The 14,640-nt window shown below is 37.3% G+C and overlaps 1 protein-coding gene across 2 annotated transcripts in view; it reads left to right on the forward strand.

Annotated features, from left to right (window-relative positions):
• Positions 1-14,640, forward strand: part of ppp1r16b (protein phosphatase 1, regulatory subunit 16B) — an 85,465-nt gene that overhangs the window by 56,665 nt on the left and 14,160 nt on the right. For both annotated transcript variants that reach the window (XM_016669969.1, XM_016669972.1), the window contains exons 3-5: positions 2,386-2,456; positions 9,383-9,528; positions 12,236-12,339. In XM_016669969.1, the coding sequence (XP_016525455.1) occupies positions 2,386-2,456; positions 9,383-9,528; positions 12,236-12,339 (321 nt within the window). The remainder of the gene's footprint in view (positions 1-2,385; positions 2,457-9,382; positions 9,529-12,235; positions 12,340-14,640) is intronic.

Consider the following 14,640-nt stretch of genomic DNA (forward strand, 5'->3'; position numbering starts at 1 on the left):
TATTTTAAAGACGGCTGATTGCTGCTGAGCTGCTGTGCGAGTCATAGTGGAAATATACTGGAGATGTTCTAACAAAATGGAGGAAAAAAATGCAGTAAGAGAGCTTTAACAGTAAAGTGTGAAAAAAGCCTAATCAAGGTCTAGCAGACGCAGGATTCAGCCTCTGAAAGCCTCTGGTTGATAACAGCTGCTCATTTTGTCCTTCAGCTTTACTGCATGAGAATCAAGTCCTCAGTCATATTTAACAGTGTGTAGTTTTTTGTCCATACTATTATTAATTTAAACCTATTAAAGAGACTTAATATGGGCTTTTTCAAAGTTAATCTTAATGAAAGGTCCTTGGAGAGGACCTGAAGGAGAGGAAAAGGAAGATTGTTTCTATTGTGAGCTTAAATAACACATTTTCAAACTTATGGAGTTTTTTTTTCTTCATTGTTACTGATTATAGAAAGCCTAATTCATGTTTTTTTTTATTTCCCCTTTATTTGTCTGTAAGTTGATTGAAAATCGATTGAAATCTGCCAAAAGACTACATGCATCTCATACCGTATCATAGCACAAAAGAGCAATGATATAAAAGGAAAACAGTTTTACACCATACAACTCAAAAGCCAAATTTCACAGTCAATATAGCAATGCATTAACCATAAGTGGCTTAAAGCAAGTGCAATGTTCCTGGGTTATTGTTTGTATTCTGAAATAATTTTTGAAACGACAAGAGTAATGAAAGAGCTGAGCTCGCTTACAGCCGAATATTGAAGAGAAGAGGAACCAAGGAATCATCAGAAATCAGGGAATCTATGAAAGTGTTGGAAAATAAACCTCAACTAATTTTACGGAGTACTGAGTATTGACGGTATGAAAAATGCTCCCTGTGAGAATTTTTCAAGTGAAAAGAACCCAGTGAATTTGTCAAATTTACAATAACAAGAAAGAGAAAGTGAGTCCTAGTTTTTCTGTATAAATCATCTGGTCTCATCAGGGTGTTTTAAAGTGTTTTGAAGTGTTTAATTGTCATCTAGTCTTCCATTATCCAACACGATGGTGCCTATCGCCAGCAGCAACGAGCAAGAGGCAGAGTCCGTGGACAGGTCGACAATCCATCGCAGGGCAATACGATGGTTTTGTTTAATTTACAAAAACAAGAAAAGGAGAAAATATCCAAGTAAAAACATACAAGTATGGAATATTGCTCGTATTGTGAAAATAAAGAAATATCATTGATTCTATTCTTGTAATAATAAACTTAAAACTTAACACCTGTATGCAGTGTTGGTTTTTAAGGAAGCTGGTTTATTTGCACAGAACTTTTTTGCCAACATGATCTTGTTAATCAGGCTTTCTGTGCTGGTTATCAGCCAGAAATCCAAGTAAAATTTGAAAACAGTGTTATGCTTAGGGGGGCATTCACACCAGGAAAGTCCTTCAATCCGCTTGCTTGGTCCGGAGTGAAACGAGACCAACTCAAAAGTGGGTCTTGGTTCCTTCATTAGGGGTCAAAAAATGTATATTCGTATTATGATTACTTTTCTAAGAACTTAATTTGCTATTATTGTGGGGATTTTTGCCAGAATGAATGTCAGAGCTCAAATTAATTTGTTGTTTTACGTGTTTCTGTGCTTTTTGATCTTTTAATCTCTGCAAAAAGTGTTCTACATAAATACAGAGAAGGAAGTTGGAAATTTTACTGTCATCTGTTGGTTTCACTGATTAACCTTCATCCAGCAACTATAAACTCTCCAATCAGTACTGTTTTCTCTACCCAGGGTTTCTCCTCTGAGTCATTTCAGATTGAATCAGTGGTTTTCTGCAGGAAACACAAATCAGTCCCGTCTTCATACGTTAATCTGACATGAAAATATATTTCAGTTCAACTCGAAAGGCAACCAAAACGACAATGTGCTTATGGTGACCGTGAAAATAACACCATCTTGAGTATTTTTGTTGTTTCCTGTGTTACTTTGCTCATATCCTTTATGTGACTTGGTTCAAACAGTTTTTATATGTGTTTTTATTTGAGTGTGTGCGTAATGGAAACAGATGAGACTCTTTATCCATCATGTGTGCAGATTGACACGCTGTGTATTTTTTTTAATTAGGACCCAGTTTGACGATTTTATCTGTCGGATTGGGAGCCCAACAGACACTCTGATCCTTTGCATCATCGGACTACCTCACCAGTCCTCCCCTTTTCCTCAACCTTTCATTTATACTTCTGAGCTTAGATTGGAAACATCTTGACAGGGGGTATAACTTAGGTGATGCACAATAATAGATGATACAGATTTATTGACAATGCTACAGGTAATAATAGGTTAAGTGGAGGCCTGTCACAAGCTTTCTGAGTATTTATTTCTGTTTCTTTGTCTTTTTTTTTTCCATCAGTTCGCTACCTACTGAGGAACAATGTGAGTCCAGATCTCTGTAACGAAGACGGTCTCACTGCTCTGCATCAGGTAAGATCAGCTGTGTCCATCTGTTCCACCCCTTTTTTCTCCTTTTGAAACTGATTTTGGAGTCTTGATGCGTATAAAAAAACACATAAAACACAGCATAGGCACAGATTTATATTTGTAGTTACTTAAAATGTTTTGTTGGTGCTCCTCTTTCGCCCTAAAGAGCCCTGAATTCACACTGTTTAAACCAGTGGTTCCCAAACTTTTTCTCCTGGGCCCCCCCAGTGGTTTCCAAACATTTTCTGGGACCCCCCAAACTAACTTGACATTAAAGTAAAAGGGAAGGTTTCATGTAGAAAGAAGTGTTCAGGGTTTCTGTTCCTGAAAAGTAATTTTTAATTCTGAAGAAATGATTTCATTATTGGGAAAATTTGTTCATTTTGATGTAGAAAATTGATCAATGACATCATGCCTATTTTTCAGGCTAACTAAAATCATTAATGGTATTATAACCAGAGCTTCCTTCTCTTCCGAATTAATGCTTCAGTCAGGAAACAAACATTTATGTTTCCATCTGAAAACTGAAAAATGGCGCCTGTCTGGGAGAAGCTATTACACAGTATCCGACCCAATTCCTCAAAATCCAGCAGCCGGAAACAAAACACTTTATTTCCTGTGAAGCTGCTGGATGTGCATGAAGATGCTTCTATTACCGTTCTGGGGAACCGTTCTGTTTGTTCCACTTAGGCTAAAATGTCAAATACCGGCGAGGCTTGAAGCATAAGATCTAAATGCTAGATGGATTTAGCTTAATTTTTAATAGAGTGTCTGACTTTCACAGGAATGGTTCTTTATCTTAAAGATCTCTGAAGGAGAAATGTTGATTGCTTTCTATCCCGTCTCCATCCCTCCCTTCTCATTTGGTTCCATCCTTTTCGCTCTGCCTGAGCTGGCACAGTCATATCTCTTTTCCCCTCTGGCTGTGCAAAGCCTAATATTCACACTCCAGCCGGGAGTGAACAGCAGAAGAGAAAATTGAAGTCCATCAGTCACCACTGGTGAGGCTGCTGTTTTAAACGCGGCCAAGAGATCGGACTGACCTTTCAGCTTCCAATGTTCCTGATTATACGCTGTTTGGATGGGCTTGACTCCACACCGGGTTCAAGATTTGACCCTTTTAAAACGTAAATTTCACAGTCACTGCCACACATATATTGTCCAGAGAGCACCAAATGCAAAGGACATTTGGATTCACTTCCTGAAGTTTCAGGACATATCCATAAAGAAAACCTTTCACACTCTGCTTGTGTGAACAGTTTTGGGTCCCCAGAACATGAGGAATAATGTGATCACCAAAAGGTGACATAAATGACGAAAGGTGCAGGATATGTTTCTTTAGATGGTTTGTCATATCTATCCAGGCCTTCTCTCACCTCTCTGATATGAGACATTAATAAAAAACATGGCTTCCAGGGTCACAGCATGTGCCACAACACACACACAGTATACAATTCAAGCAATCAGAAATAAAAACTCCTCAGCATTTTTCCAAAGCCACATGAATGCCTCTCTAGTCAAAATAATGTGATGGATTATTTGTGTCGTGGTTATTTTAAAGGCCACCAGCAAAGCAGGATTAATGCTGCTGGAAATCATCCACGATGCACATTCGAGACTAAGCCCCAAAATTAGTATTCATGTCCCGGTTTACTGTTCCTTTTTACCCTAACTCCATGTTTAAAAAGGGTCTATTGTGTGATTTGAGTTTAAAAAGTCAACAACGGTTTGAAATTTCAATGCCGCACAAAATTACCACGAGAAATAACAAAATGCAGTTTTAAAATGTTGATTTAATTTGTAACAGAAGGAAACAATCCAAATCCACCTGGTTCTTTGTGAAAGAGTAATAGACCGTTAAACTTAATAGGCCAAACTGAGAAGCAGCAACACCTGCAAAGTCTTTGAGATAATTTGTTCTTTTCCGTTTTGGCCCACATGTTCTTTGCAGAATTATTTTAACTAATTGCAGGTTTCATCCATGCTGGAGTGTTTTGTGCATGACATGTCTGTTTAGGGTCATGCAAAAGCATCTCATGTCCAGACTTAAATAAATCGCTGATTTGCTTTTATTTTTCAAAATATAACTGTCTGTGGGCTTTTGACAAAGATATGAAACAAGTTCAGTGAAACAGTTTGGTTATAAGAAAACGGTCCAACTAAGTTGAGTTTAATGCAGTTCTGTTCAGTGCTGGATTCATTTGTGACGTTCCACTTTTTAAATCAGAAGGATAATCTGAGTAAACATGAACATTTAATCCAGTAGCAGTTTTCTTTTGTCAGTTCCTGCTCCTAAATTCACCTGCCTCATGTTGTCCTATATTTTAGCGACCCAGCTGTTATGCGGCTGTAATCTCTTGTATTTTGCTGCGTGCGTGCGTGTGTGCGTGCGTGTGTGTGTGTGTGACCCCGGTGTGGCTGCGTGTGCACGGTGACCCAGAACATCACTGTTGGAGCCATGCTTGAAAGCATTCATTTCTGCAATTTTAGTGCTGAAATATTCATGCAGACATGACAGACTCCACAGGCCGTAATGGATCATCTGCAGAGTTTGATCATGTTGAGCTGTGAAGTTTTCCCTCTGTTTTCCTGTGTGGTTTTGGTCTTTTCATCGGTAATTCTGCTCTGTGTTACTCCGGCGTTTGAGGACTCAGACCCACAAGCTTTGCAGCGTCATCTTCTGAAGTCTTGACTTGCGATCCCTCTCATATAAAATGGTAGAGCAAATTATTGCATGACTGTAATGAATAGGAAATTATGGGTTTCATCTTTATTTTACAATTGAAAATATGAAGTGTAACAAGCACTTTCATATTTAAGTACATAACTGTGATCTTGAAGGCAGCCTTGAGTTTGACACATGTAATGTAAAAGGGGATCAGAGTTTAGGCTGCTGAAGAGCAATGCACTTCACACTTTTCAGACTTTATTTTCTTTAAACTTTTAAAACCTTCTACCTATTTTTTCCATTTACTTTTGCACTTTTGCACCACATTGTATTGGTGTGTAGCATAAAATCCCACAAAATACGGCAAAATTTATGTTCATATTTAAATTGTTCACATAGAAAGAGTGTGAATCACTAAAGACGCCGTAAATCTGTGCCTTCATTCTTCAGAGAGGCGTTTTTTTTCTTACAGACAGACAAACAACATTGCAGGGTTGGCTCAAATTGCCCTCGAGTTCAGGTAAACTCTTCCTCTGGTGTTTCAGCTGCTTGTCACTGTTCAATTTAACAATCTGGCCTTCTTATGTCTTCTCTGCCAGCAGCCGAACCTTAGATTCCCATCACTCTTAGTGATTTGTACTCGCTTATTAAGCTCTGGTAAAATTTAAAGTCCATTTAAGCTCATTTCAGTCTGGGCTGTAAGCTTTCTCACCTGGCCCTGTGCCTCTTAAAGCATCACTATTTCAGCTTTAGTGCGGTCTTTGTTGCTTTCAGCCATCTCGGCGTTGGCCTCAAACCAATTTTAGTCATTTAAAACTCCAAATGTCAGCCTTGTTTCCTCGTCAGCCTGCTCCTCGCCGTCCTCTCTGCCCACTGATGACACCCGCCACGACTGCTGCTGCTGTTTTCCAGCCACACTGGGATAATCTGAGCTTTTGTTTGGACCACTCTTCCATCCCTTTGTCAGTACTTTACATGAATTGCAGATTATTTCCTTCCCTTTTTCTTGCAAGTTTGTAGATTGGAGTCCTTTTTTATTCTTGAAGAAAAACTAAGCAATAATCCTAGCATTTAGCAAGCAGGTGGGCCGGGGTTTTCGGGTTTTTTCAGAAAGAGATTAACCTAGATTTTTAACTGGCGAGTGGGTTGCAAATTTCTAGGTTGTTTTTGATAATATCTTTCATGCAAAAGCTGTAGGCTGGACTCTGAGGGTGTTGAAATCCTTCGGTTTTTTTTTTGCGGTTCTTGTTGAAAGTCTTGTTCTTCTCTTTTTGTGATGCTTTCCAGGTTGTATTATGTTTTAGCGTTGAGAATACTACATGACCACAGTGTGATTGTGTTTGCTTGTTATGAATTTGCGAAATTGCCAGTTAAACAGCATCAGACGACCACACTAAAATGCTGAAATAAGGAAATGCGTGACTCATTCTCTTCTGCTTTGAACCTGGTTTTTCTTTCCGCCGTGAGCGCAGGAAGCAGTCGACATATTTAAACCGCCAGTTCTGCTTCTGAATGCACACAAATGTGGTCTTCCTGCTCTTTTTTTTTATTTTTATCATGCCAATCTCAGAATATTCAGTAAATAATGTCATGTAGCTCTGAGTAGAAGTCTGGATTTCCATTGCTGATAAAAGTTGAGTGACAAAGCTCAGCATTTCAAAATGGCATGAAATTACAACATTTGCTGTAGAAGAATGATGAGCTGTTTTTTTTTCAGTTTTCCAGTTGTTTTTGTTTTTTTCTTACATGAAGATTTAAAAAAAAAAAAAGCTAACAAAAAAAAACCACTGCAGAGGAAACTAATTTCAGACATTTGTATCTATGATTTTCTTTTTTCGATCTATAACCAGAGATCACTATGAGGTTAAGAATGTGGAGATCTTGCATGTAAAGTTTATGTTGAAATTTGCATTCTCAACACAGACTTCAAATGAAGCTGTGTCATGGTTCCTCTCAGACAGTTTAGCGCCTCAGACTTTTGTTTTGATATGACTTTTTTGCAGTTTCAGGGGTTAAAATAGAAACTCTTAAGTTGTTATTTACATCGACACCCGAGGAAATGTGTTGCTTAGAGGAAACATGTCAGTCAGTCGTTTGTCATGTCTCTTTTCTCTCAGTCACTTCATTCCTTTGCTTGTGTTGGACGTGTTCGTCACCCACCACATCTTCAAATTATAAATGTTCTGTGCGAGTAGCTTTGAACGAGCATGGCACCGTTTCTGCTGAGTGTTGTTTCAGGTGGACACAGTTTCATATGAGCGTAGGACAGCAGAGGTCACAGGTGCAGCAAAAGTTGCCCTGAAAAGAGGTGATTTTTTTTTGTTTTAGAGCAGAAGGAAATGGTCTGAGCCAAACATTCCTCTTGAATCTTTTACATCTGACTCATAATACAAGCTTGTTCTATGCATTCCCCCTGGCGATGTTCATGTGTCTATCCGTGTCTGCAATTTTTAAAATATTTTTGTTCCTCTTTTGTGTTTTATTTTTCTTTTTTCTACTGTTACCACTTCTCAGACATGACAAGCCTCTGGAGATTGCACCACAGCTCATCTTCTGTGTAAAAACCTTGTAAAACGAAGCATCCACTCTCTGCACCAAAGGAGTTTTATGATGAGCATATGAAATGCTGCTGCTGTTCATTCCAGAGGCTGCAGAACAACTGAGGGCAATGCACATGTTAAATAGATTAATGATCATATTAGTTTTACTGTCTGCTCCTTTCAACACCTGTCTTTAAGGGAAGAAAAAACAAACTATTACACTTCTTCATCTTGATAAAATTATGAATTCGTCTTTAGTTTATAGCCAGGACTTAAATTCAAATTCAAAAATAGTTTATTAATCCCAAAGAGAAATTAAATGTTGTAACTCATTAATATAGATATTTTCTATCTCTGAAAATCTTCACACTAAAATTCAATGTATTTTGTTGTGATTTTATGTGATAGGACATCACAACTTAAACAACATGAAGGGTTATTCTTTGCTGTTTTATAAGAGAAAAGATGAGTCAGTTCTTTGTAGATCTACCTTTTGCTGCTACCTGCAACTCAAAACAAGGCCTTCTTCACCTATTAGATTAAAAAAGAAAGTTATGCATTTATTAAATAAAATGTCTCTGCCACATTTTACGCAACGTTCATAGATGTAAAAAACCAAAATAATCAAAAAGAAAGTAGTCTGTCACCATTTACTTTAATGCAGCTACGTTTTCCCATTCATGGATATGTTTGTATTATGAGGAGTTGTCAGTATTTTGTTTTTACCCACTAACATTTTTTCTCTTTTTTTTTTTCCATTCTCAGTTCCATCTCAATCTTCACTGACATCTTTCATGGTTTATATCAGGATTGTCAGCCGTTTCTCTTAGCATTTTGTTGTGACGAATGTCTTACTTCATCTTAGCACAGAGCGTAGGGAGATCACATCAGTCGCGTCGACTGAAGATGTTACGATGATGACAACAGAGACCTCTAGAAAGCTTTTTATTTTGAACCTTTGAGTGTTCATATCATGCCTGGCTCTGGCCCTTCTGTGACACAGTAATCTCATCCTTCACTGCTGCTTTTTGCAGCCTCTTATTTTCTTGTTTTCCTGCCTCAGTCTTTGCTCGGTGGCTTGACTGGGCCACACTCGCATCAACTGGCTCCGATGTAGAAGAAAACAACAGTTTGCCTGGCAGTTTTCATGGAAACATCTCCTCCCAGCCTCTCACTCACACCCAGCTTAACAAGGCTTCCTCCCCCTCCATGCCTTTGTCTGTCTGTTTCTGTGGATGGGTGTGAGTTCTGGGTGCTTTTCCAGTTTTGTCTGGGATCCAGGAAGCAGCCCACACAATGGCTGATGTGTAGGAATAGTGTCTCCAGCTTGGCTTAATGTGTTCCCAGTTTTCCACCCAGCAATATGCCACTAAAGGTCTTGTGAAGAAACGCTGCCTGACTGTTGTTTTAGTCGGTCTTCGTCTGTGCCACACAGATGTGAAAGTTTTTCTCAGATAAGCACAGCAGTTTTCACGTCAAGTTAAGACGTGACTCAATAAAAACAGCAGCTTCAAACATATTTTCTCCTTCCCGCTGTTCTTCAGCCTCTCAATATTGATATAAAATATCCAAGAGGAAATAATGTGATGATAAATGTTGAAAAATAATGCAACTTTCCATTACCCTAAATTTTATTCTGACATGCTAAATCCTTAAATAACTGTTCTTGCATTAATCAGCGATCTGACAGGAATATCTACTCCTCCTTTTTCCCCACACAGTGTTGCATAGACAACTATGAAGAGATGGTGAAGCTACTGTTGGACCGTGGAGCAAACGTCAACGCTCAGGACAACGAACTGTGGACGCCGCTGCACGCTGCTGCGACCTGTGGCCACGCAGGACTTGTCAAAATACTCATCGCACAGTGAGTCATGTAGAAACCTCAGTTCAATGGATGTTATGTCAGAGGGAAAAAAAAAGCACAACTCCGCTGATGTCCAGAAATGTTTCCTCCAGATCCTTTAAGTTGGACCCTTACTGTTGTAGTTTGAATTAATTGTGTTGAAAAAGCTGAATAAGTGGAAATGCATTTAAGTTTGAACAGCTTACACAAACTCTCTGATGACATGAAAACCCCAATCTGTGGTTGAGCTAGATATGGTTGCAAACGTAAATTGTCATAAAGAAGTAAATGTAGGACTTAAGGCCTTAACTAATAATTAGAGAAACCAGCCAAAGATCAAAACGGGCCAATTTTCCCTTGATTGGCTATGACCATTATTTGGCAGATCAGTAGCTTAAAAAAAAAAAAAATATATATATATATATATATTCCAAATTCATTAAATGTATCAAAATAAAAAGTCCACAATTTTCAGTCCATAAACATCAGCACAATCATAAATTGTAATGAGCAGGGAAAAGCCTAATCGCTGCATCTCAATCTTGTGGGTGATTAAGATGATCAGATGTTAGAAAATTTCAAATGTTTTTCCAATACACAGCTAATAATTTTAAGAGTATATAAAGGAAAACAACTTGTTCAGTTAAAGGGTCTAAAAATAACGTTTTGCAATTTTTTTGACGTGAATAAAATGTCCTCTACTCCAGATATTGAGTCTTTAATAATATGTAATGTGAATATTACTTGAAATGAGTTAAAGCATCAACACCTTTAAACAAATATTATAAATGTTTAATAACTCCTATGGTTGAAGATGATCATCATACTTAAAGGGTTAAAGAAAATCTTTTCCTTACATGCATTGAGCTCAGCTGTTTTCATGCATGAGTGCCAGATATATCTTGCTGAATGTGCAAAGTGATTTAACTGGGCTATCTCTGCAGTCGGAGGGCTTCTCCAGCACAGCCTACAAAGGGTACATACTGGAGAAGCCCCTCAACCACCAGTAAAATACAGGGAAGGTGCCTGATTTGAGCTCAAATGCAGAAGAAAAATCGCACAACAACGATGCTTTTGGAATCTATGTAGGAATCCTGACTTTCGAATGAGCCAGGTGTGTGAGCCACAATAGCAACAAGGAACTAAGATACACATGACGGAGCAGCAACAAGATATTGAGGTATACGGAGGTGAATACTTACTAGATATAGTGATAAAATAATGTAGGTAGCTTCAGGGATTTACACATTAGGTTTCTGCTCGGGATGCGCAGTTATTGCATCAGTTATAATTGCTTTGAAATAAAAAAATTGTTGTAATAAGAATGAATCATCTTCTGATTCTAACAAAAAAACTCAATAACCTCCAAAACTGACCGTAGGAATCGGATTATTATTATTTTTCTGTATTGGTTTAATGTAGCTGTAAGTAATTGCTGTTTGGCAGTTGAGCTACATTACTGTTTGATAATAGGTGAGTTTTATTTTAGATCAGATTTTGTGAAGCTTTTTTTTTTTTTTTTAAATCATTACTTTTATTGTGTTTGCAATAAATTCAATAACAACATCTTGGGTTAGTGTCACCTATTACTAGTTTTATGTCTTCAAGTGGAAGAGAAAATCCAAAGAGATTTTTAATCAGTTTGAATCTGAACTTGCAGAAGCAATAATTGCTGTAAAGGAAGTGCTGGGATTCACAAGGCCCACGAAGAAAATATCAGCACTGGTACATTTTTAGGCTTGTGTGTTTTTAGGTTTATATGCAGCTGTGGGTAACAAAAAAGCAATTTTTTGGAGCCTGAATTGATTTCCCGTGACTTCCTTGTAGGAAAAAGGACAATTTTCTGTCTAAAAAAATTACACTGGCTTCACTGTGGAGCCAGTGTATGGTAGATGCATTACCAACATGGATGGTAATGCATCTAGCAGTGGAGGAAATTGCAATCCCACTTTAATAACGTGATGAAAAATAGGATATTCATGAAAAAGGAGACCAACACACAAAATAAAAGGATCAATTTGTGGCAGAAGTGTGTGATTTGTATTTAAAAAAAACAAAACAAAAGAGGACACACTTGCCATATATATCGATGAGTTCTGTCCTGTCCTTGGACATGATGTCATAGAAGAACAGTCACTGATTGACTTGCCGTCCATCTTTATTATGAAAATGCTTTTAATAATCCAGTAGCGCTGACACAAGCTCCTGTCTTCGTCAGCTAAATTAACCGTGAATGGCTGGGATAGTGTGACTCACACGTTGACATTTTTAATCAGGACTTAATGAGATGGCTTTTATTAGGCTTTAATTACAGCTTAATGAAGATATAACATCAAGATATGCACAGGCACAAAAAGTAACATCAGAGAAATGAGAGTAAACTAATCACACCCACATTGTTTCTGTTTATGAAGACGGAAAGCTGTAATAAAGCTTATATATGACTACTGAGCAAATATCTGTTTTATCATTGTATGTATGTATGTATGTATTTATATTATTGATGTTATTTAATATAATTTTTGTCATCAAATTATTTCTTTTCTTACTTTTTAGGTCAGTGTGACGATGAGCTTTCAGCATTTTTTAACTCACCTGTGGAGAACATTTATCACAGCTGAAGCTTTCATTAATATATTAAACCGTTTTTAGTGTTTAATCCACACAGTATCTTTTGCAAATGAATATTATATATTGGTTTAAATATTCATCTGCTCATTTCCTACAGTGGTGCAGATCTTCTGGCAGTCAACTCAGACGGAAACATGCCCTATGACCTGTGTGAGGACGACCCGACGCTGGACATCATAGAGACGGCCATGGCCAACAGAGGTAGGGCGTGGAAATGAAAAAAAAAAGATGGAGAATCTGAAACAGAGACTCATTTTTGAGTCTGGCTAGAATTAGTGGTTTGAATAGACTGCACAGGATTATGTAATCGAGTAAAATACTATAATTTTAATGTTTAGGATGATCTTACTAATTATTTTTTTTTAACTGCAATAATTCATCAACTAATCCTCTTATTGCTGAAGTAATATTAAATACTGAGATGATGTCTTCTATTTTCTTTGGTTTGTGTAATTTCTACTCTAAGCAGTTTTAAGTTCAAAGAAAATAGAAAGACAGAAGGAAAGAAAATGACATTAAAATTATGAAAAAGATTAAAAAAATTAAATAGCTTTGCTGTAAGGTCATTCCAACAGAAGGAAGGAATAAGCTTAAAAATACTGGATAAAAAGTCTCTCATACCATCACTGCAGATTTTTAATTAAGTATAGTTATTTGTCTTTGGGGAATAGGATTAAAAACCTAGATTTTTTACTAAATAACTTAAACCTTAGTACTAAACAACTTCAAGGCTTTTTATAAGAAGAATAATAATTCATAGTCTTGTTATCCCTGAAACAATGGCTGGAAACAAATTAACTAATATTGAGTAATTTGCAGAAACACATAAATAGAAATGGAGAGATACAAGAATTAAAGAACAGTCAAAAGATATAGGGATTAAATTAAGAAAGGACAAAACGAATTTGAAAACGTTGCATATTAAAAATTCTAAAATACTGGTAAAGCTAAATTATTGATGTCCTTTCACATTCACAGCATGTGAGTGGATCATGCTTCTAAATAAAGTGTCAAGTATCTCATTATGCAATGGATCAACTTTTATTGATGTAAAAATGTGAAAACATCTGCATGAAGATCAAATCCCCAAAACTGTTTCTCTTCATAGTGGCTCTATTTAAAGCGTTCACACCGTCCGTGTATCAATATGAGTTGATTCATTTTAATATCCCCTGTGTGTAATTACCATATGCCTCCAATAGTGTGCCATGAAGAAAGTGTGTGTGCTTGTATTTATCACAGAGCTACAATCTGAAGGGAGCCGTTAATCCCAAAGATGGAGTCTGCAGAAAACACCCAGTAGGAGATGTTGAAATAGCCTTAATGATTTTAAACAAGTTTAAATATCTCTGATGGAAAATATTTTTCTGTAACTTTCAGAAGACTTCAAAACAGTACTCAAATGGAAAATGTTTAGACTGTTGATGTTATCTCCAACATCCGCCTTGTTTTTATTATACTTTGAAGTTTAATTACTTCCTTTAATTTTGTTTTTCCTTTTTTCCCATCAGTTACTTACCCTTTATTCATGTTTGTATATGTTTATATATATATATATATATATATATATATATAGATATAGATGTATCCAATTTATACAGGACGCAGTCAGCATGTGTTGCAGCTTGAAGTAATTTTTACACTCCTCCTGCTCTGGGCTGCACAGGTACATATTGCAGAGAAAACCAGCAGCAGAGTTGAGACCACACTCAGTTTTTAAGAGTCTCGCTCAGATTTAGGACCAGCTCTCTGGGTAAACTCCTAATATATTCACTGCTCACGTGTTCTGTCTCTCTCTCTCTCTCTCTCGATGGGATGCAGATTAGGAGGCTGTATATTCATGCTGCGGCACAGTAAACAGCTGCAGCCGGCGCAGTTTGTCTGTGATATTAGTGAGAGAGAGCTCTAGGAGAGCAGTGCTGACAAAACAGACTGCAGATCAGCAAGAATGAAGGAGTGGGGGCGTGTGATGTGTTTCAAATATGTGCTTTGGCGAGATATGGCTGTATTTAGCTTGGAGTAAAATCCACATAAGGGCTTGTCAATGTTTTAGTTTATTCTTGGGTAAATAGTGACATTTACAGACTGCCATGTGTGACTACAGCTGGTAAAGGAAGAAAATCTTGTTGGCAGTGATTTTTTTTTTTTGCATTTAAGACTGGATGCATGTTATTTGGCTGCTGAAATATAATCCACTGGAAGAGCAGATTAGCATTTTTGTAGATATATTAGCAATCTGGCTGAGTTTCGCAAGTTTAATGAGCAAAAATAAGCCCATTGGGTTGCTTGCTGGACTTGACCAGAACGAGGAGCATCTGCTGGAGGAACGGAGATTGCAGGAAGTTCCTGCCACCCGCCAGGAAATAGTTGGCCTTTAAAGTCCAGTAAACACTGAATTATTTTTTTTTCCAATACTTGCAAATGTGGAGTTTGTGTAAACAGGATATGGCGTTGTGTTGTATTTACTGCAGTAATAGGGCGTGAGGGAAAAGTGTTTCCTCT

Source organism: Poecilia formosa, unplaced genomic scaffold, assembly GCF_000485575.1.
Source record: "Poecilia formosa unplaced genomic scaffold, Poecilia_formosa-5.1.2 Scaffold2, whole genome shotgun sequence".
In the NCBI taxonomy this organism is placed as follows: Eukaryota; Metazoa; Chordata; class Actinopteri; order Cyprinodontiformes; family Poeciliidae; genus Poecilia; species Poecilia formosa.